The 24342-nt window shown below is 36.8% G+C and overlaps 5 protein-coding genes across 5 annotated transcripts; 4 read left to right on the top strand and 1 right to left on the bottom strand.

The window, feature by feature from the left end:
- Positions 1–473: 473 nt before the first annotated feature.
- Positions 474–888, top strand: AKAW2_40007S (uncharacterized protein; the record flags this gene model as incomplete). The annotated part of the gene is made up of 2 exons (XM_041688291.1): positions 474–747; positions 809–888. The coding sequence occupies 2 exons, from the start codon at positions 474–476 to the stop codon at positions 886–888; spliced, it is 354 nt and encodes a 117-aa protein (XP_041542090.1).
- A 570-nt stretch (positions 889–1458) lies between these two features.
- Positions 1459–2801, top strand: AKAW2_40008S (uncharacterized protein; the record flags this gene model as incomplete). Its single annotated transcript, XM_041688292.1, has 3 exons — positions 1459–1635; positions 1702–1929; positions 1995–2801. The coding sequence occupies 3 exons, from the start codon at positions 1459–1461 to the stop codon at positions 2799–2801; spliced, it is 1212 nt and encodes a 403-aa protein (XP_041542091.1).
- A 3570-nt stretch (positions 2802–6371) lies between these two features.
- AKAW2_40009S (glycosyltransferase family 32 protein) lies at positions 6372–7337 on the top strand (the record flags this gene model as incomplete). The annotated part of the gene is made up of 1 exon (XM_041688293.1): positions 6372–7337. One exon carries the CDS (start codon positions 6372–6374, stop codon positions 7335–7337), a length of 966 nt encoding a protein of 321 aa, XP_041542092.1.
- A 1794-nt stretch (positions 7338–9131) lies between these two features.
- AKAW2_40010A (lipase family protein) lies at positions 9132–10035 on the bottom strand (the record flags this gene model as incomplete). The annotated part of the gene is made up of 2 exons (XM_041688294.1): positions 9132–9516; positions 9575–10035. 2 exons carry the CDS (start codon positions 10033–10035, stop codon positions 9132–9134), a joined length of 846 nt encoding a protein of 281 aa, XP_041542093.1.
- A 13598-nt stretch (positions 10036–23633) lies between these two features.
- Positions 23634–23942, top strand: AKAW2_40011S (uncharacterized protein; the record flags this gene model as incomplete). The annotated part of the gene is made up of 1 exon (XM_041688295.1): positions 23634–23942. The coding sequence occupies one exon, from the start codon at positions 23634–23636 to the stop codon at positions 23940–23942; it is 309 nt and encodes a 102-aa protein (XP_041542094.1).
- Between the last annotated feature and the right edge of the window lie 400 nt (positions 23943–24342).

Here is a 24342-nt window from a genome sequence, read left to right on the forward strand (position 1 = left end):
TCGTGGAATGTTCTATAGAGGTACTAGGTACCATCTGGGTACCTTTCAATAGCGCTTATCAGTATAGCAGGCGATTTCTATCTAAGCGCTCTCGAATTTAGTCGGGTATACCAATTCAATAGGGATGGATCGGACAAAGGTGGCGATGGCGGGCCCCTTAGACAAAATCCATACTGTTAGCAGCTACCCTGTCTTCATTGATATGATCTCAATGCGGGTCCACCATGGTGTGCAGGGAACTCCGCCCCTTCGCTATACCGACTTCCACGACAGGCTACCATGACAGGCTACCATGACTCGGCCGATATGGCTCCTTAATATCACCGCACCCCAGTCTCCCAATTCGTTGACAGCCTATCTCGTTGATGTCTCCGGGGTTTTCACCTCCATTTGACTTTGTACATATCATAGCCCAATGTCCATATCACCCTACACACCAGTGCCAGTACAACAAAAGAATCGAAGTGCTTAACATGGCTACCTTCACTGCATTTTTCAACAACATCACCATAACCCACCAGGAGCGAGAGCTCCTGACGGAGCTCATGGGTGAACGTGAAATTCATCCCGACGACACCATTGACCTACTGAAGGAAGCGCCAACGAAGAGGAGCATGCCCTCTAGCCCCCACCAACACCCATCATCTGGAATGACGAATCCAACGCCAACACACGTCCCCAGCTGCTGGACATTTGAGGATTTTGGCTCTCTCACCCAGTCCTTTCGCATCGTGGCGACTGACATACGTAAGAGGCATCCGAGCACACCCCTACCAGGGCATTTTGCTTATCGTTGGCTTGCGTGTAGTAGCTCAGCCTGACTTGAAGGGTATCATGGTCTCATCCAAGGAGAATGAGGAACCCGCCGATAGGCAAAGAAAGAAGTAGCATTTGTTTCTTCTTTCCTCTCTATATGCTGTCCTCTTGGGTGTTTGATTTTTATATCTGTGATAGCCTATTGTAAGGAGAAGGTGGATAAGGCGTGTATGTCTGCTCAGTGATCGGTGCTCCACCTGCGCTGTAGAAATTGCTTACACCCATTTGTCCTCTCTACGAGGGAATTTTCAAAGTGTCCTGCGAATATAGAGAAACCAGGTGCTGCGGTAGGAATCTTGCTGAATTCCCAGAGTCCAATATATCCTCGGGCCTAGCGGCCAATGAGTTAGAATCAAGGCACGATTCAAACTTGTCAGGCTTAATCCTTATCTAAGCGCTGTATACTCTAGAAAGGAGCTAAAATGACCACTACTCACCCGTGGTTGATCTCAGTGCCCCGGATCCTTATCTAAGCGCCGGCAACATTAAGCGCCGGCAACAAACGCTAAACGGTGATGAGAAATGGGAATCTCTGTCGTTTCATAAACAAGGGTTGATCTTACAATGGGAATGTTGTGCTATGAATATTCTTGCACTATCCATTACCTATACCATCGTCTCTCACTTTGCGCACCGTTCAAGATGACCTCAATGACCGTCAGGAAGCCCAACAGGGCTTTAGATCTCCTAACCGATCTGATACAACAATATGTAAAGACGAACCCCAAATCCGCCAACGAGAATAAACGTGCGTGCAAGGTCATGCCCGCAGGCAACACACGTGCTGTCTTCGTGTACCAGCCATTTCCCCTGGTCATGGTGAGTGGAACGGACTGCTACTTGACGTCCCTTGACGGCGTCGAGTACATTGACTTTGTTTCGGAGTATTTCGCTGGTATGTTCGGGCATTCGCATCCTTCCATCAAGCACGCCCTTGAGGAAGCCACCAAAACGGGGTTCAACCTCGGGGCTCCAAGTAAAAAAGAGATCGAACTTGCCGAGGCTATTACGTCTCGTTTTCCCAGTATGGATATGGTTCAGTTCTGTACTTCGGGGACGGAAGCGAATACGTTGGCTATCGCGGTGGGGTTGAATTACTCCAAGCGGAAGAAGGTAAGCCTATAGCAGGCGCAACTTAAGGGGATAAAGAACTGAGACCACTCTGATTTCTTCTTAAGGTCGTTGTGTTCGAAAACGGTTATCATGGAAATACACTTTCCTTCAAACGTCCCAATGCGCTACGCCTCCCTCACGAATTCATCCTCGCCCCGTACAATGATATAGCTGGAACTCACCAGATCCTCCAGCCCGACGTTGGCGTTATCATCGTGGAGCCTATGCAGGGCGCAGGTGGTATGGTGCCCGCGAGTCGTGCATTCCTATCTTTCCTCCGTGAGCAAGCCACCAAGCTCGGTGCCATCCTTATTTTCGACGAAGTAGTCACCGCCCGCACGCACTACCACGGTCTGCAGGGATATTACAATATCATCCCCGACATGACCACCATTGGCAAATTCTATGGTGGCGGATTGCCCTTCGGCGCTTATGGAGGTCGCCGGGAGATTATGGATACCCTTGATTCACGGGCCATCAATAGCCTGCATCATTCGGGGACATGGCACAATAATATCTTCACCATGTCCGCCGGTCTCGCGGCTGTGGAGTTGCTTTCTGCTAGAAACATTGAAAAGGCTAATCAGTTGGGTACACAGCTCCGTGAAGGGCTAGATGTGGTTTTCAATGTATCTAGGCCTGACACGGCCGTTGTGCGCGGTTTTGGGAGCCTGGTCGGCGTGCACTTTTTGGGGCCGGATTCAGACGCCCTACGAGATGCTTTTTACTTCTTCCTGCTGACGCGGAAGATTTATGTGGGCCATCGGGGGTTCCTATGTTTGAGCATTGTTCATAAAGAGGAACACATCCAGGCCGTGCTGGAAGCGGTAAAGGAGTTTTGTCGGGCCGCCTTTCCCAAGTCTACCATGTAGTAGGAATCATTTGTATCTTATATATTATGGTGTACCTTCAAACTCCTACGGTCCCACCTGTAAGGAAGGTTGTGCTTATACTCTGTGCGTAGATTTATATCGAAGGGCGATGAATCATATACTTCATTCAGTTCATCTTAACCTACTAGAAGCTATTGGAACAATTTGCCTATACAGATGCTCAGCAGTCGGGTCACTGGCAGGGCTGCCTCACGCGGAGCCTCGATTGTTGCTGCCTTTCTAGCGGTCGCATCTACAAAACAAATAAAAACAAACAAATATGCAAGATCAATGAACAAAATAGTATTTATTTCATTCAATAGGATCAAATATATCAATATTATCAAACATTCCATGCAAACCATATAAAACAAATTCAATCAAAAGGACCTGCCTTTCTTCAGCATCGAGGACTGGGGTATCCTGATGAGGAAGTGATTAAATATCTTAAAAAATTAATCACAAATATTCATTTAACAGACCCATTAAGATCAGGTGAATTTGATCTCTGCGAGACTTGCCGAATTGTAAATACAAATAAATAAATATCAAGCAGAATAATACAAACAAAACAAATACTGTGTAATTATTTACATTAGGATCTTATTCACATGCCTCCAAGAATTAAAACCAAGCAATATATAAGCTATATATATAACTCATTCATGAAATATCATCTGGGCCAAACTCCTGCAATAAAATCGTATATTTATTAATCTTTGATACAAATGGTGTAGGCCCTGTTCTTATCAGTGTTTTCTGCCTGGCGAGTCCGCCTTACTAGTAGTTCAACTAGCAGGGGTCTGTCACACTATTATTAGGGAAGAAAAAAAGCTATAAATTGTGGTAAAAAAAAGTTGGAAGAACTTTACACAAAAATCAACCAATATAAACTATTTATTTGACTAACTAAAATTTTTGTCATATTTTAAAAAGTTTCAATAAAAATTCACTTTCTTCCAAAATTTGCTGTATCTAGTTCTTCAATCTGTCATTCGGTTGAATTCTGATTTGCGTATAAAAAAAAAAAAATTCATTATATAGAGACAACGTATTTTAATTAATATGTCGAAAAATTAGAGTCTATTAAATTCAGCATGGTTGGGCCTATTGCTAATACCATGATTATCCCTAATAATAGACAGGAGGGTGTATTGCGGGTGTTCAATTCGGAAGTGCAGTGTATTCCACATACCCGGAGACTCCTGCAGTGGCTGTGTAGACAGGACTAGCCATTGGGCTGAACATCAAACCTCAATCCAGGGTTATAAAAATAGCACTGGAATTGATACTCCATTATGTGGGCCAACGCTCCCCGCCTTGTGAGAAGGGACGGCGCTATCAGTCTAGGGACTTTTGAGTTCCTCCGAGGTTCCACCGCAACAAGAACTTTGAAACAGTAGAGAGGATTCACCTATGGACATATATTATCGCCAGAGGATTAGGGTCTCGGGAATAGATTATTTGATGGGTATGATCATGTCTTCAGAGGCATTAATAGAATGCAAGATGTAGAATAAACTTTTGTCGAAGATAAGATGTTTCACTAGCCATGATCATAGTAAGATTTTCCGATCTCAGCCCGGTAATTATATATTTAAGCCGAGATTCAAAGGCCGTCCCATTCTATGAATCAGATTCCATTGGAGTGGGCATTTACCAAACAAATGTATCCGTTATTAGGCACAATTATAGCTACATATTCACTAACATTCTTCTGTATGGCATTGAGGATTCTATCATCCATCACGACTATGACTAGCTAATTGAATATGACTACCCGGTCTTCCCCAAACATCGAGCTCTTAGTATAGTGGCTACCCATGGCATGGCTACAGTACTGTTTTTGAAGTTCATCAGCTGCTAAGAATTGGAGATCTGGAGAGAATGAAACACCCGCCTTCCATACTTTGCCTGCTTCTGACTCTATCAGAGTGTAAATCAATCAACGAATTAATTGTGTTTCAAGGTTGTCGCATGATTCATCATGACACTTAGAGTACCGAAAAACGCTCGGTTAAGGCTCCAGTCAGTATTTTCTCCAGTAAGGAAAGGGGCAGGGCCGTGTCGAAGACCTCGATAAAGGAAATATATAAGCTAGTCCCAAGCCGTATATCTGGGGATTCAAATGGATATGAATTAAGGTAACAAGATACAACCATCACGTCGAGTGCCTACGACGATAGCTTATACATCTTGAAGCCACATTCTTAAGTTGAAGGGAAACCATCCCTTGTCTTCGTCCAGGCTTAGTGGCCAAGCAACACATTCTTCAAGTTCAGAATTTTGTATTCAATAACTACGGTTTAGTCGATTACAGGTTATTAGCTAACGCATGTTTTCAGAAGGCGCAGAGAAATTGCGGGGCCAGCGAGTAAAGTGGAACGCAGTGGGGGGTTTCACACAGAAACAACATGTTTGTCTCCCCAAATTAGCAAAGATTCTGATCTGGCTCGAATGAATCACAACAATGGTCAGAGTTACAGACTCAGTTGGCTGATCAATAGAGCTCACATTAACTAAATTGAATATAGCAGGTTGCTTCATTACATTCTGCTAGCTTGCATTAGAGGCTGTCCTTCTTACTACTGCGGATACACAGCTACCTAACATTTGATCAGCGATCTCAGTATACCTTAAGAAGTCATGTCAGCTCTCCAGGGGCTCGTGGGAAGGATAAGTTCGATACTTTCCTTGAAACCATGCATTTACGGGGGTAATATGTCTTACTTGCACTTAACAAGAGCCCTGACAATCGAGAGTCTATAAACGAACCACGCCGTGGGGCCGCAGATGAGTCGGACTGGCAGATTCGCGGCACAAGAGCACGGAAGTTTCCACATTTGGTGTCAATAAAGAAGGTGTGCCTTGGTAATGGTACTTTCAAAATCAATATTACGTAGTAATAAACGCTCGCAGAAGAATTGCCAGGAATTTTGCATGAGTCGCGAATAGTCAAAATACATAGACAAGAAATATGTCCTGTCATCTACTACTTGAGCATCTGTGAGCATCCTCATTTAGTCCGTCCAGTCCCTTCCTGTCAACGAAAGGGACAAATCCCAGTCACTCTGATAGGCGACGGTCTTGGGTGGGCAAGATGGACTGTCCCAGAGATTTTGGGGTATCAAATCAACACCGATCATCGAGCACAATGGCTTGGATGGCCCTAATACCCAGCCAGAGACGAATAGGATAGAGAAAAATGTTATGCCTACTGCTTGTCTCAGATGAATATATTTTCCAATGTTTTTGAGCCACTATGATCCTGGGCGATCCTTGGTGCGAAAGCTACTCACTGGTGTAGTTTCCACTCCCCTAAAATACCCACGCGATAAAGACAGGCCATGATCAACATGAAGGTAGACCGGTACTCATGGAACTCGGACCTTTCTTTGATTCCGATCTCCTGGCCAGTCATGCGCATCAAACGTGGACCAATATTGGAGCAATCCCAGTAGGTAATGTCTTTCTGCCACCCCGATGTAGTGTAACCTTTGCCTTCTACATTCATCCTTCATTCAAAGGCAGACTACCGTCGGAGTGCGAGGTTTTGCCAAAAGGAGCATTATGGCGGTTTTCTTTGGAAGGCCGAGACAGCTTGGTGTCGCAGTGATTTTCTCTGTTATTATCTTTGTTATTTTTCAATTCATCTATACTGATGACTTCGCTCTTACCGGACACTTGACAGAGTCTATACAGATAGTGGACGCATGTTCGCCTGATGCACTCGAAGATGTCCATAACTCTCGTCCGCCCCTCGATCCAGTGATACCAAACATTGTCCATCAACTGTGGAAAACCACCGATATCAGTGACTATTCCACCACCATCACCGCATCTTGTGAATCGTGGAAGACTATGCTCGAGCCCTTTAACTACACGGTCAAGCTATGGACAGATGATGATGTCCTTGAGCTTATCAAGGCAGATTACACTTGGATGCTGTCAACATACGAAGGATACCCTCACGATATTCAGCGTGCTGACATTGCGAGACTGCTCATCGTCCATTCCGAGGGTGGCATTTATTCCGACCTGGACGTAAACCCCAAGTCAGCTGAGCGTATTCGATGCCTCCAAGGCCTCCGATTTCAAGCCATTTTCTCTCCGACAGCGGGCACACTTGGCCTCAGTAACCATTTCTTTATGGCCAGACCTGGATCTCCATTTCTTGAATGGGTGCTCCACGAGGCCAAGCGGCGGAGTAGCAGGCTTGCATCACGAGGCATACTCCTCCCGTACCTGCAGGTTTTCTGGTCCACGGGCCCGATCATGGTAACGGCAGCGTTCAGGCAATACGCATGGCTATACAACACCCCTCGACTCGATATAGGGCTGCTGAACGACGGGTTTATTGGCTTGGTGGTACAACATGCTGCGGGACGGTCCTGGCAAGGGGTGGACGGCAGGGCGCTGAATTATATCGCGGATCAGGCCGGACTAGGGCTCATATTTGGAGCGGTCACATGCTTTTCTGCAGTGGCAGGACTCATTCTTATTGCTAAAAGATACAATACTAGAGTCCCTAGATGACGAGGTGATGGCATGGGTCATATTTACATTATTTCTGTTTGATTTTATCAAGCCTTCAGCTGCAGACTTTGACATGATGCATTATTGTCTGGGTAAACATCTTGCGCACCTTACTACCTTTCAACGGAGAAGGCCCTCAAGTATCCAGATGGGGGTGTTTAAAAACTGTGTCTGGCAAAATGTCTAAACGAATGGAATGTCTTGACAGGGTACGCAGAAGTAAAAAAAAAAGAATTTTCCAGGAGCTCTGAACTTTCACTTAGGATTTGACCTTAGATATGACGATCCAAAGCTGGCTCTCTCTTGTGGATAAAAGAGACTTTGGGAAAAATTTGAGGTGGCTGTTTCGTAGGAAGCAAAATGGTACGATTACATGGCCTTAAGGGACCCAGCGGATCAGGCCCTAGCACTCACTATAACAAACTTTTTTTTCCAGTTAACAGATTCATCTTACGCTTGCCGCGTGGTTTCCGCTCTCAGGAGCAAACAGTCCAAGCAGCCGGGGAGAGCCGGCATAATAAGGGTCGCAGGTAGTCAGTACGAGAAACTGCAAAACACAGCTAACTAATACGAGAGGCAAATTTCTGCAAGGACTGGGTAACGGGTAATCTGAAGGGGCTTCATCAAGGTAATCATGGCTATCCTCCTCCGCTTAATATGATAGGATTATTTGCGAGGAGTAGGCACGAAAGAGACTAGGCATCCTACACGAAGCCCTGCTGAAGATTCTTTACGTCCAGGTCTCGCAGAACAAAGATATGTTTCAATGTTGTCAGTGTGATAAAATAAAATTAATATGGGGTGCCTCCCACCTAAGAACAGAGCCCTGCGCCTTGCCCACAGAATCTGCATCGCAGTAACACGAACGACCCTCGCAATAGAAAACGCAGTATGGCCACGCGCAACCCATCCAGTACCGACGTGGAAGTGTGGCTGCTTTTATGATCTCGGCATTTGCACAATCCAACATGCCGCCGACGGATGCCTTACATGTGGTAGGAGGCGGGTCTTGGCATTTGAACAGGATTGGCCATGGTCACGTCTCATGCTGCACACGTTCATAATCGGTTTACTAACCCTCCACCATCGGCATATCTTGGTAAAATTGAGATTGGAAATTCAAATATAGGGCCTTGTCAACGCTATCAACAGGGGTCTGGGTCGCGATCACGACAACGTCGAGTACCGGCTTATGACATGGACGCGACGTGTAGTCAACTCCTCGAGATGTGAAGAAGCCCGGGACCCTACCTCTCTACAAATAATCCATTTACATGTGTTGTCCTTATAGGATAGCCAGGCTTAAACGAGACTAAACGCTCCACTCATAATCGAGACCATGGTAGAGCTAGCTCTTCGCAGCGCAAACGAGATCTGAAAGGTTGTTGCTTCTTTATGGGATCATATAGCGATGCATTTAGGCTGTATTCATATTTAGTACTACCTTAGAATGGGGTTGGTGTATTCTGACTGTGCTAGGCTGAAAGGGTTGGATTTAAACGGGACTGATACATTTGGCTCATCATTCAAGGGTCTATCAGGTGACACAGACTATGATGGGTTTAAGCGGATAAGGTGTTTAGAGATATCTGTCATTTACTTTAAATATATATTCACAATCAAAGGAGAAAGGCAACCTCATGGGTTATGGTGAGGGTAACCATATCTATTCATGGAAGGAACTTATTACATCTCCTGATTTACCGAAAAAGTGTGCTTCGGGTATACGTACATGCATGCCCTCTCCAGGACATCCATCTTTCCTGGTACAGTCGGAGAGGCTGAATTGACTGATCACCATGTACAGGCTCCGCTCGTCATCCCAAAATAAGTCGTGTGCGCATTATTCACACCCTGTCCGCCCTGGGCCTCACAGCACTGCACTTCATCCCCAGTGCAGACAAATGTGTTCTGGGCGCTGTAAGGATCAACGCTCCAGTACTCTACACCGCCATGGGCGTACCCCTGCTCCACCGGGGGCAAGTTTGGGATGCCGTCGTTCGCATGAGTGACCCGGAAATACTGCGTCGTATCTGGGCTCGAGGCTTGGAAGGCATCGTTCATGTACGACGCGAAGGCCTGATTGCCGCTGCGCGGTTCGCCGAAGGTGTACAGGCGGATGTTGTCGTATGTCGCAGACAGCTGGGCGGCAGTGAGTGCTGCCAGGGACGCTCCGAGACTATCGTAGAGTTAGTGAGTATTATACACTTGAATTGAAAGAGATCACGAGGGCATACCTGTGGCCCGTCACAGTCAGCGCATAGTCCGGATACTGGCTAACCTGCTGTTTGACAAGCGACTCGACTTGGTCCTGGACGGACACCCATCCAATATAATATCCACCGTGTACTTCACAACCGTTGCACTGGGGTAGGGTGTCGAAAGGGGTGAGGGTGTAGTTAGTATCGAGTTGTAGATTCGTATCACTGCCAGTGCCACGGAAGACGGTGATGATTTCTTTACTGCTGTCGTCGCGGAGAATCCATCCGTTGATGTCAGTTTGAGAGTTGTAAATCTTCTCTCCCTTGATAATAGTCGACGGAATGTTGCACAGGTCGGCGTAGGCAGCTTGGGAGATAGTGGCCATTTCGACTAAACGGGTGTAGAGGTCTTCGGAGATGCCCTGCGTAGAGGCTGCTAAGGCGTGCCCTGCAGTCACCACAACTGCGAGGGCGTGTTTTGCGGAGAATTGCTTCATGTTGAAATAAATGCGCCGGGGCTGCTTGAAAGTATGTCAATGAGTAGTATGAGAAGTCCGTTGGATGAGTGTTTGTGAAGGGATCTATCTCTTAAATGAGCCACTGGAAGACTAATTTAGGATAAAAACAAGAAATATCCGACGGTTGTTTCAAGTTCCCTGACTTTATGTCGTATAACAACATGCTGGCATGGCTTCTAAGTATACTCGGCAGGCACATCTCGAGCTGTAGCCGAGAGATGTAACGTAACAATGGGGTCCCGAAATCAACTTGTTTCATATGCGAAACTTCGCGCGACTGACATTACTAGAGGGTCTGCATGACTCCCACTCCTGTCAGCTCCCGATTCAATACACCGGAGCTCATCTATCAAACTACCCCGGAGCTTCTGTCCTTTTCCAATATGGATGTTCCGAAGACTTTGATAGTCCGCCGTAGATTCCCCGAAGTATGTCCGGCGCAGATCACTGTAACCCTCAACGTTTCGGCAAAGACCACTGCCGATATCGACACCACCATGGATGTTCGAGTGTTTTAGAGTGGAACGAGTAGAGATTGGCCTTCAAGTAAGGGTCCAAACCCGTGCATCGGTATGGTGCTCTCGGGACCCACTAGTGGACCCCCAAGCACTTCGAATATTTATATATTTCCAGATGAGAATACTATAACCATCTTATGTAGTCTGATTGTTAAGGCATAGTAAAAAATGATAAGGTAAAGGCCAGATCAAGTGGCTTGGACATTGGTCCTTATTGATCTGGATAAACTGGAAGGGATATTATAGGCAGAATGTAAAATTTCCTCATCGGTATTACGCTGGCCAGCTACGAGGAATGTCGATGTAAACATACATAGTCTATAGGTAGCTATGTTTGCGTCTCAGTTTTCTAGCTTTATCAGGCTATATATCTGTCTCAATACCCCGGCGAGGGAGGCTATAGTGCTGGCAGCCAAGGTTCTCTCAAAGAAGCAAGATACCGGTAAATTTTGTCAGTATTTACCGCACAGAAATATCTCGATCCCAAATTGGCACCCACCTATAATTGAGTGTTTGAGGAACAAAGAAGAACATTTGCATTCAGACCCCTTGTATCTGTATAAGTAGATAGAATTTGGTTTGGGAATATTATCTCACGATACGGTTGCTGGTCTGCCACTTATTAAATCAACAGTTACTCAAGTTGTGCCCGGCTGTCGTACTTGATAACACTATAAACCGGGCCGTGCCCGAAGCAAGAGACTAGTCCCCCTGCCTCCATTTTCACATAGTATCTTACTTTCTTTGCTTTCTTCCTCTTTTCTTTGCATGCTGAGTAGCTTGTATGGCTTATAGTAAATAGGACATCAATCGTCTCTCTCTACACTAAACACTCGAAGCGAAGGCAGGACAGTTCCGTAATCTCAGCCACTAGGAGCAAGCCCAAGGCCAAAATGAGTAACATGATGTCATATTCACCCCCAGCTTCCAAAGTGATTCTGGTCCTCCTAGCACTTGCCCAACATCGTAAAACCACTCTGTAATCACCAATGACACAGTTCATTTGGACCGAAAGGCCACCGCAGCAGTGGTTAAAGTGACAAGCGTGCTTGTGGGAGTATATATTACACTCCGCCAATGCCCACCGCCTCCGAATAATGGAAACAATCATTAAAGGTGGCATTGACAACATTGGAAAGTGCAGAATAGCCTGAACCACAAGTCCAGATGGCTGGCGTAGTCCCTACCGGACGACATTTACGGCATGTCAGGGACGATAATGATCGTCTCTATATTTGAAAGATACCGAGGGCACTGAGGCTTGTAGGCCAAAATTTGCATCCTTCTTCATGTCTATTGTCGGCATGGTTGCAGATTCTAAGTCATGAAAGTTCAAGTCCGACTGTCAGATTGTGAACATTACGATGGCTGTATCGGTGCTTTACAACGCACGAGACAATAACTTTGCTATTAATCTTAGCCCCACAAGGATCGGCATACCGCATAGTTGTCTTCTTCGAGACACGGCACGTAGAAGGACGAGATCTAGCATGTCTGAAACCGGTCTAAAATAGTACACTTGGCATAATGTAACTGAGTGAGTGATGTCCAAGCCTTATAGTGTCCAAATACCTGTCACATGTCACCCGAGGAAGGGTTCTATTATAGTACGGTACTAATGTCTAGTGAGCCTTCGGAGGGCCGATCGTCATGGAGTACATGTGCCGCTCTTAAACAGTAGCAGTTACACCTCCAAAAATAGACAGCCAAGAGAACCTTTGTCTAGCTATTCACGGTGAGATCCCAGGACTATTAGATCAGGGTCCAGAGCCCAGACTTCGGATAGCCTTGGCTTGTGGAAGCTACTGCAACAAGATGGGATCTGAACGACCTTTTAAGGCGTTTCTGTAAGCCGAACCAAGGTGATATTTCTGTTACGCACCCTCTCTATTGAAAGCGTATACTTCCGTAAATAAAAACGAAGGCTTATGCAGCAAAGGAAGGGTCGCTTAGAATGATTGGATTGAGGTTGTAAACAACTAGGAACATGCGAGCAAGCAGGGTAGGATGGCGAACTAAGTTAGAGGGGGTGGTTCCTCCAGAGGCAAAGAAGGCGCTCCTGCCGTCTGGGCTGGATCAATGTAGGTCCGAAGACCCACTCAAGACCTCAACACTCGGAGTATCTGTCCCTCGGTTATTTATCCAAAACTTTAGCCCCTAACCATATCCGCTGCCGATCAAAAAGATAATAACCTGTACACCTAACAACCTAGAATCCCGGAGGTTCCCATTTAATCATGAAATCAAGTTGTTGGTCAATATGGGGTACCGGATATAAATTGGCATTCCTTTTGAAGACAAGTTTCGCACAGCCTTCATGTCTATGTACCAGGATGTTCGAGTTGCAAAGCCTAAGCCAGTACTCATCTAATCAGCCACGCCCAACAACAGCCACTTCTCACCACCGAAATGCTGCTAGTGACCTTCATATGGGACAAATCTTGGCGTTCGGCAGTGTAAATGGTACCTTATTGCCGACAGAAGTTTGACATACCAATCAGGCTTATTTAGATGGATGTCAATTAGTTAAACGCCTATGCCGGTTGGATGTGTTGATAAGTTCGCAAAGCATCATATGACGGGAATATCCAAGCGACCTATGATTTAGCCTGATTTAAGGACTTCACTCATCGATCAGCCATATGAAGGGGGGCCAATCGTAATGGTAGTAGCAAACCTCGACGATACGATTTCTTCACTCTGGTCTATCTTATTTATCTGTAATAATTCTATCTGATTCTAAGTGGTTAACAGATGTCTCCACATCTTGGCAGTTTAGATAACCTTGATACTATCGTGCTGTAAGCCTGTAACAGTCCCTAACAGCAACCCATTTTCTAGACTGTCTTCAGCGGACCAAGGCAATGAATATGATCTAAGTCCACTACAGATCCTCTGATACGGAATTCTACAGGCATGCAGGGGGGTGAGGAATGAAGTAAGAATTCTTCACAATGCAACATTATCCAGAATTAGATCCCTACACGAAAAGCTACAGTGGGATGTCAGATATTTGCGTTGCCCCATATTCTATGCTAACTACTTTCACTTTGTTAGAGCGGGCCAGCTGGCTTACTGCGACCCATGGGGGTAACACATGGTCACAGATCATGTGAAATAGGCGAAGTCATATAATCTATTTTTAATAACGCATCTCACTGCCTCCCGGCATCTAGGAAAAGCAGTAATCAGTTCAAAGCAGAACAGTAACTAGATTTATATATAATAATTAAATTTATCATACTTCTTACTATACTCTTAATAATTTTAATCACTGCTTTGGAAAAGAAATCTGATAAATAATATAATATCTTATATTTAAAGCACAACACCAGGAGAAGGCTCACAGAAATCTTTTAATAATTCTATTATCTGATTTCTTCCAATAACTGAAACTATGAATAATAAATACCTGACTAATACAGGAACTAGTAAGATCTCCAAATTATATAGATTTTCAGATAATAAAAATATTATAATACTAAAATAATAACTACACAAGAAGAGAGATTTTATTAAAAATTATAACTACAGAAATAACTCATAGATCTAGATAAGATAATAAAAGATATAAGATAATAATACTCTAGATTATAAAATTTTTTTACTATTTTTCTGTAACAGAGAAAACCCCAGAAAAAAAATAAAAAAAATTTTATATATTTAATAAAACTACCAGCTAGGCCTATAATAGATAAAAAATACTTTAAAAAAGAAATAATTAAATACCGCATCTACATGATTTATATAAAAAATTATTTTATATAAAATATATACTACTTTATTTAAGATAGTCTGAAAATAGTAGATATTATCTTTTATTTATATTTTCTACTACTTCTTCAGTGGGAGTAATATAATAAAAAAATACTTATTAATAGATAACTTACTTTAACTTAACTAAAATATTATAATTTTTTTTAATAACTTAATAATTCTATAAACCTGCAAAAAGATATAAATTAATATTATTAAAATATAAAATAAAAAAGCCACCAATCTGTACATAAATTTATATAATATATTTATTAATAATATACTTAACTTCTAAAATTATATATTAAGAACCAGCAAAAGAACTATCTACATATCTGGATATTAAAAGAAATGAATAGAGAAACTTTAAAATATTCTAGAAAACTGGATATATATAATATTTTTATAATTTATTTATAAATTATTAAAGATCAGATACCAAAGCAGCGGGAAATACTTGTAATAAAACAGAAAAATATTAAAATATTATCTCAGAAAACTTACAGTAATTTAGATAATATAAGATCCAGAAAATATAAATAAGATTTTAGAATAAATTTAAATATAATAAAAAAATATTTTAAATAAATAATTTTATATCTAATATCAAGTACTACCACTGCCAGAAACTGAGCTATATAATAACTTACTATCTAAAAAATAAAGTATAGATAAAAAATTAAATATTTTAGTTCTGTATATAGTAGCAGTACTGGAATTTTAACTATAAAGAAATTTTAATTTTATTAATATATAAATAATAATTAATATATCTAAAGGCCCTGTACTAGTGTATATATTAATAAATTATAATATATAAGTAAATCTTATAAGCCAGCTATAGATAAAATAATAATTAAATCTATTAAATTAAGCCTTCTGTTATATAAAGACTTTAAATAAATATTATATACTTTCTTATAAATAATATAATCTTATAACAAATATTATAAACTGCAAAAAATAAGAAAAAAAAAACCAGTAATAGTTTAATATAGTTAATATATAAGATTTTTATATAATATTAAATATATCCTGGCTGCGAAGCCAGAACCTAAATATTAATTAAGAAAAAAAAAGTTAATACTATTATATAAGAAAAATATAGTCTGAAATAATTAATAAAAGAGATATTAATATTATTTTTAAAGAAGAAATATACATCTATATAATATAAATTTATATAGACTTAAAAATTATTTATATATAAATAATAAATATAAATACCATATCTGAACTCCTGGATAAATATAATAATTTTATAAATATTTTTTTTAAAGAACAGATAGGTATTCTTATATTATATTTTAACTATAATTATATAATTAAGTTAAAAATAAAAAAACAATTTCTATACTAATTAATCTATAATTTTTCAGAGACTAAGCTCCAGATCTTATATGAATATATTATAATTATATTATAATAAGAATAGATTCATCCCTCTTAAAGCTCAGCGGGTATATTAATTCTATTTATTTCTAAGAAAAATAAAATATTATATCTTTGTATAGATTACTATAAATTAAATATAATTATTATTAAAGACTGCTATTTCTTACTTTTAATCAGTAAAATTATAGATTATTTTAATAAGATTAAAATCTTTATAAAACTTGACCTGTATAACATCTACTATTATATTTAGATTAAAAAAAACAATAAATAAAAAACTATTTTCTATATTTATTATAGCTATTATAAGTATATAATGATATTTTTAGTCTAGTTAATACATCTGTTATATTCTAGAGCTATATAAACTATGTACTTAATAATTTATTTAATATTTATTATATTATATATTTTAATGATATTTTTATATATTTATAAAGTTATGAGGACTATGTCAAGCATATATAAATAATACTAGATTATTTAAGAAAATATCAGCTAGTAATAAAAATCTTAAAGTATAAATTCTATATATAAAAAGTATATTATTTAGAATTTGAAATTGGGCCAGAAAGAATCTTAATAAAAAAAAATAAATAAATATAATCTAATCATGGCTAGAACTAAAAATTATATATAAAATCCTAGTATTTATAGGATTTATGAATTTTTATAGATAATTTATTAAAAATTATTTTTATATTATTCTTCCCCTCACAGAGCTCACATATTAAAAAAAAGAGAAAAAAAATCAGAAATCTTTATAATACCAGAATAAAATTATTAATAATATATATTTCTGGATTAATTTCTAAGTCTTCTACCTGATATAAGAAAAGTATTTAAAAAACTAAAAGAAATTTTTTAAAATATATTATTCTTGCAGTACTTTAATCCAGAACTATAAATTAAGCTTAAGATAAATTTCTCAAATTTTATTATTAATATAATTATATTATAATTATAGATAGAAGGAGTATGGCATTCTATTATATTTTTTTTAAAAAAAATAATAAATATGGAATACAGATATTTTATAAATAATCAAGAATTATTTATTATAATAAAAATATTTAAATAATAATATTATTATTTGAAAGGAAGCAAATTTCTGATTATAATAAAATTTAATTATGCTAATCTTAGGACCTTTTTAAGTTTTATACTTAAGAAATTAAGCTTTTAATAAACTAGATAAATAGAACTACTTACAGTATTTAATTTTATAATTAAGTATCAGTCTGAAGAAAAGAATCCTACAGATATATTTAGCTAATATTTAAATTTTATACTTTCATTGGAAAAAATAGAATAAAACTTATTATTATCTATATTACAGACAAAGCTATTAAAAAAATTAATAAATTTAGAAAAATAAACAGAATTTTTAAAAGAGTACTGGCAGGAAATAGCTCAAGTAACTATATAAAAAACTAGTTAAATATTTAAATATATATTTATAAAGAAAAATACCTGTAGATATTAAAATATATCTACAGATAAAAAAAATATTAATAATAATATAAGAATTCTAGATTTTTTAATATTATAAATTTATATATATATAATAATTAGATCTGAGACAATATATTCTGACCTGAAGGATTCTATAATAAATTTATTTTATAAAATACAGAAAAAGAACCCGTGGGTATAAGAGTAAAAAGTTAAAATTTTTATAAAAGAAAAACTGAATAACCTGACCTAGAAAATAAATAAGAAAAATTTATTTAAAAAAAATAAATATATAATAATCCTGGCCAGCTCAGCAGTAAGACAAGAAATATTATAAATAAATTATAATATGCCAGAAAGCAGGTATTATCAAGAATAATATATTTTAAAAAATATCTAATATAAATATTAGTGGCATAATATACATACTGAGATAAAAAGATATATAAAAATATATAATCTTTATTAAAGAATTTAAATTTACTATAATATATCTTATAATAAACTAGAACTACTATCATGACCCAGTGAATCTGGAAAAATAATAATTATAGATTTTATTATAGGCTTACCTCTGAGTAAATAACAAGGAAAAGTTTATAATATAATTCTAATAATAGTAGATATATATACTAAATCTATATTTTATTTATTCTACTAGAAGGATATTATAGCTCTGTAACTTATAAAATTAATATATAAATATATTATATTTATTCTTAAAAATATAAAGAAGTTAATAACTAATAAAGAAATTATTTTTATAAACAGATACTAGATAATCTTATATTATTATATAAATACTTATAAAGAATTATTAATAGTATACTACTTCTAAACAGATAGACAAACTGAGCGCTAAAATCAGATCTTTAAATATTATTTATAAGTCTACTTAAATTTCTTCCAGGATAACTAGTTCTAATAGTTTCTAATAATTTAAATAATCTATAATAATATAATCCACAGTGCTATAAAAATCATATTTTATAAGATATTAATAGGCTTTATATTCTAGTTATAAGTTAATATAGATTAAGAATCTTCTTCAGGCAAAGCACCTATTATAAAAGAGTGAATAGATATTCTTACTAAAATTAAGAAAATGCTTGAAGTTTTATTAGATAAGATAAAGAAAATAATAATAAAATAATATAATTATAAATATAAAGAAAAGATTTTTTAGATAGAATAGAAAATTATAGTATAAATTAAAAATATCATAATTACTTATCTAAATATAAAGCTTGATTATTAATAAATTAGATTCTTTCTAATAATTAATACCTGGAGATTATAGTCATATAAATTATAATTATTATTAAAATATAAAAATCTATATTTAATTTTTTATATCTTACTTCTAGAGCTATATTACTTCTAAATAAGTAAATTCTATTAATTATTATTAATACTAATTAACAGGCATTAGAAATAGCTGATAAAAAGGATTCTTATATATAAAATTAGAAAAATCTAAAGAGAATTCTTAGTATAATAATATAACTATAACCCTAAGAAAGATATCTAGAAATTTCTTATAAATATTAAAAATATACAGATTTATTAAGACTAGTTATTTTAATTAATACTAAAGACAGCACCTATTTACTGGTAAAGATAATATAAATAATTAGTACTATATATTTTATTATTTATATTTTATAAAGACATATTATATATATATATAATTATTATTATTTAATAATTAATTATTTATAAAAGAAAAATAAAAGAAAATATTAAAATATATTTATTTAATTATCCAACCACGCATTAATACTTTATTAAAAGAAATATTTAATATTATATAAATTAACTAACTTATATTTTTATATTATCTCTATAATATTATATATATCCGAATAATAAATCTTAAATATAAATAAAAAAAGAAAAAGTAATAGTAGTAAACTATATTTATTTTTTATTTCTGTAACTAGATCCCCGGGGCTAATAAATTATATATTAAAAGATTAATACTATTATTTTAAATATAATCTAGCATAAAATATTACTAGATTATATTTAACAGTGGTAGTAGGTCTCTATAATAACAGTTATTAAATAATAATACTTACTGGAAACTTATCACACCAATTAACTAAATATTATATATAATATATTTAAAATAAGAGAATTACTTATTAGTATACAGGGATGGTGGTGAGCTGAGTAATAATTATATTTAATATAATTAATAAATATTATATAATAAAGATTAATATTAGAAACAGATTTTATAAAAATAAGATACCAGTAGTATTACTAGTACACAGAACAGCTGCAGTGTACCAGAAAAAAAAAATAATAATAATAATAATAGTAACAGTAGCAGGTATAACAGGGGAGATAGATACAGTAAATAAAATAAATATAATAAGATTAATAATAATAATAATAATAATAATACAGATAGCAGTATAAGCATAAATAATATATGAAGTATAGAAAGAATAAGCTATTTTATTATTTATTTCTATATATTTCTTAATAAACAGTAATATATTTAGCTGTGTACTTTCAAAAGGAAGAAAAGAAATTAATAACTAATATAAAAATATATATAATATATAATTAAGCTGTATATAAATTTAAAATCTACTTAATATAACTATTTTTTTATATAAAATACAGATTATATATTTTTATTATACAGATTATTATATAAACCGCCACCCACGCAGAACAGTAAGAAAAATATATTAAATAATTATTTTTTATAAAATAATAAAGGAAAATATACAAGCAAGTTATTTATATAAAAGAATATAAATAATATAAAGAAATATTAGAAATTATTATTATTGAATAAGTAAGCCAGTATAGCAATATACTATAAAAAAGAAAGAAAAAATAATTATAAAAAGAAAAAAATAAGAAAAACATCCCTGACCTTATATAATTTATTAATATAAATTAAATATAATAAATAATAAAATTATTTATAAGTAAATTCTTATCTTCTAAAATATAAGATTATAAGACTATATTTACTGTTCTATACCAGCCTGCTACAGAATATATATACAGTATTATTCTGCAGACAGAATTCCAGAGTAAAAGATATAATTATATAATAATAATAAAGAGGATTATAATTCTGGTATTTTAATTAGTCAGATTATAGTAATATCTTGATTTTCTAATTAGAAAATATGTGAGATTATACAGATTACTCTACAGCTGCGGGAATATTATCTCTAGAAAAAGAGAATTGTATTAAAACAGGCCAGCTGGCTTACTGTGATTTATAAAAATAATATATGGTTGCAGATCACATAAAATAGGCAAAGTCATGTGATCCGCTTCTAATAATATATCTCACTGTCTCCCGGCATTTAGGGGAAGCAGCAATCAGTTCAAAGCAGAGCGGTAGCTAGGTTTGTATATAGTAATCAAACTTATCACGCCTCTTACTACACCCTTAACACACTTCCACCTTCCTAACTAGATTAAAATACCCCTATTCTGCCTACCAAAACAACATGTACAGAGCCCTGAATCTTAAAGTAAGTAAGTAAGCTATATAAAGATGCCACGCAAAGAGTTAATCCCAGAGATCTGTACTAGACTCTATAAGTTAAAAGTAATTAAATAAATCTTTATAATAATTTATAAATACTATTCTTATATTTCTTATACTACTATATAGACTATAATTAAATATAAATATACTTAAAAGTAGTAATACTCTACACCTTACTCCGGATAATCTAAAAAGATTACTTCTAAAGAATAGTAGAAGTTATTGGACTTAATAAAGCAAGATTAATATATTAAAATATATAAACTCTTTACTGCTATATAAAGTAATTCTTTAATTAAAATAGTTTAATATCTGTTCCGTATACTATATATATAGAAATAAAAATAATATAAGTAGCTAGAGATTACTCCTTAATATATAAAAAAGAAATTAAGATAGGCTTAATAATATATAAAGTATATTTTTAAAGATTTTCTATATATTATCTGGTCAGATAAATTCTCAGTCAAGCGCGGTATAAGAATTTAATAAATCTATACTTTTTAATTACTAAAATAATAGATTATTAAGCGTGATATTTATATTATATATTATAAAAAGAATATTAAGCAGATATTTTAAACTGCTTTTTAATATAATAAATATATTGATCTCTTATTTTTATAAGAAGATCCAGAATCTATACATTAAGATATTACTGTATAAATTATTTATAATATTTATAAAATATTTCTACCAGAGATTATAGACTGGAAATATCTTTATATATAATAAGATATCTGTATATTAAGCTCATATTATATATAAATTATTTTAAGATATAGAAGTAGAAATTATAATTTAATTATTATACTTACCTGATTTGAATCCTATCAAAAATCTATAGAGTTTTATAAAAGTTAAGATATATAAATTATATTCAGAATTAGAATATACTTCAGATACTAAAAAAACTTGCCAGAGACTTATAAATATAATAATTAAAGCCTGGCATGCAATTGATAAAAGAGTATTTTAAAATCTATATTAAACCATGCCTCATCACATACAGGCAGTTATTTAAGCGGATGGTTGATATACAGCTTATTGAGTTCTAGATAGAGTTCTAGATATCTTAATTAGGAAAGCAGAACGGCTAGCATGGAATAAGGGGCAACGCAAATATCTGACATCCCACTGTATCCCCATGCGAACCAACCTTAAACTTCAATGAAGAATGGACTATGATTTTCAGGGACAATACCGCCAGACCATCGATTGACTGACGTTAGAAGGTATGGTGCACTGTCCAGGCCCATGTTTTGAAGCCGGCAAAACTGTACCATTCTATTTGTAGGAATAATGCCTGACTAAAAGTAAATACCTCAGGTATAATGCGCACTAAAGTTGAACGGAGTTGCCTTGCGTATTCTATAGAAACCAAGACTTACCGTATGGGGACGGTACTCTACCTGCTAAGGTAAGCGGCAGCTTGTGGCATGAGGGGAGTGAGGTGGTGTGGCAGTAGTGCCTCTTACAATTCATTACTGGAGCTTTACTGCAGTTGTCCAACTTTTTGTTACTTCCCAGCTTCTAGTTGTCAAGCATTCGATCAGTCTTAGAACTGGTATGGTACTCAGAACCGTCACTTCAGTCAAATGCACCATTTAAGCCCCGGGTTGCGATAGAAACTCTACTATAGCCATTATTATATACAGCATGTTCACCACACGTACGACCTTCGTTTGCCTTGCGGCTATATTGCATGAACCAACCAAGGAATCTTATTCAAGGGCTGTACTAGCGCGGTCATGATATCAATGATGTTGTGATTGGGGATGGGATTTAATTCTGGTTTAGCCTCGAAATGCAGGCGCAGGATAACGTAGACTCTCCAGCTTCTAATAGCCTAAATACCGGCTGAATCAAACCTAGTAACAAAGTAATTTCTTTGACTGATGCTATAATAGACAGGGTGAAGGGTAACCGCTGCATAGACCAGAGCTCTTGATTCATAACGGCTTCTTTCTGGGGCGACGACATGTGCTACTCTCGTTCATGCCCGCGTGTAAGGAACTGGAGGCAATATTAGTATCTGATATGGACAATTAACTGGTAGATATACAAAAATAATGATTCTATTAGCTACAAAGAGGTGTTGATGCCATCCCTTTTTGTTGTCACTTTTTTCTAATCCCAACTCTATAACTGTAATTGGTGTTATATAATCCCGGGCATTTGACATGGATAGCAGGTTCTAAACACCATCAGGACGCCGTCAAGCTGCAACGTTGATGTTCTATACTATATCTCTTGAGCCCACGCGGAGTGAATTTCCAGACTTAGCCGGACTGTCAACCTGGTTCAGTATTTAGCGACTATGTCCGGGTGACCACGCCCGCACAGACCACATATAAGAGACAATTTGAAGAAAACAACTTCTGGGATATAATCATTTCCGAACAAAGTCTAGGGTTAAAACTAGAAACATCTGACACCAGAAAAAGAAGCGAGGCCTTACACACGAGGCTAACCTCGCAATTACTGTCGCAACGCAGCAAACACGCACAGTTGGATCGGAAACAGGCTTTCTGTTGCCTCACCTTTTAACCACGGACCACATTTTCGATTTTGCATATGGGCGTGGCACCATCACAATGGGTTTTGCCAGATATACTACCCAAGGTAGGACGATTGGCTTTGACATATTACCAGGTGACCCGCGGACGGCGAAGAGTGTAGCAGCGAAAGCCAGCTGCACTATAGAGTAGGAACTTCCAGGCTCCGTTACCTTATAGAAAGGGGGCTTCCTGAAGGGGCTGCCCTTTGCGGATGAGACATTTGGCATCGTTATATTGTGCTCAAGTTTCTGGTTATTTGCTGCAACCAGACTTGCCACTCAGGGCGAAATGCGAAATGCAAGGAGTCCTAAAACCCAATTGTATCCTCGCCACGTGTGATGGACGGGGTTCGCATCTCTACCCATGGAGGCTGAATCTAAATCGCCTATGGGTACAAATTCCAATGGGGCGGTGTATGTCTCCGAGGGTAGCTGGAGCCACGATGTTGACTCAACAGCGGCATTTATGAAAACCCTGTCCTGCAGAACAGGGTTCGATGCCAACGCTGGACGTGTTCGCACCGGCGTTGGTACTGCCTTTCATTCAGGACGAGAGGCTAGGGAGTGGCTAGCTAATCTTGCTGAGAGTCAGTTGCAGAAGGAAGATCCCGCGGGACAGGGCTGGTTGCGTGCGAGCATCTCAGGGAAATTCAGCACACACTACTTTCTGTGAGTAATTGGGCCGAGTTTGGGGATGCGTGGTATGCGGCGTTGCAGTGTGGGGTTCTCGGCTGGAAGTAATAGGGGTTGTGACGACTTTTGCCTAACGCCACTAACAGGGTGGAGAAACAAGATGTCATAAGTATTTCTATCGAGTAAGATAACAACCGACCGGCTACCGCTTCTGTATGTTCTATGGTATATGAACTCTGTAGTATTGAAAATAAAGATCAGTATGCATGACAATAGATCATCTTTTGAATCATGATTATCATATTAATGAATGCTTCGTACTACTGGCCCTCTCTTCATATGAGTCCTGGTTATTGTTTGTATCATTAATATCATGTTTTCCATTCTCGTACTATTAGTCCTCATCTAACAAGTAACCTGATATACTACCTTTCTGTGTC

This window comes from Aspergillus luchuensis, chromosome 4, assembly GCF_016861625.1.
Source record: "Aspergillus luchuensis IFO 4308 DNA, chromosome 4, nearly complete sequence".
Lineage (NCBI taxonomy): Eukaryota > Fungi > Ascomycota > Eurotiomycetes > Eurotiales > Aspergillaceae > Aspergillus > Aspergillus luchuensis.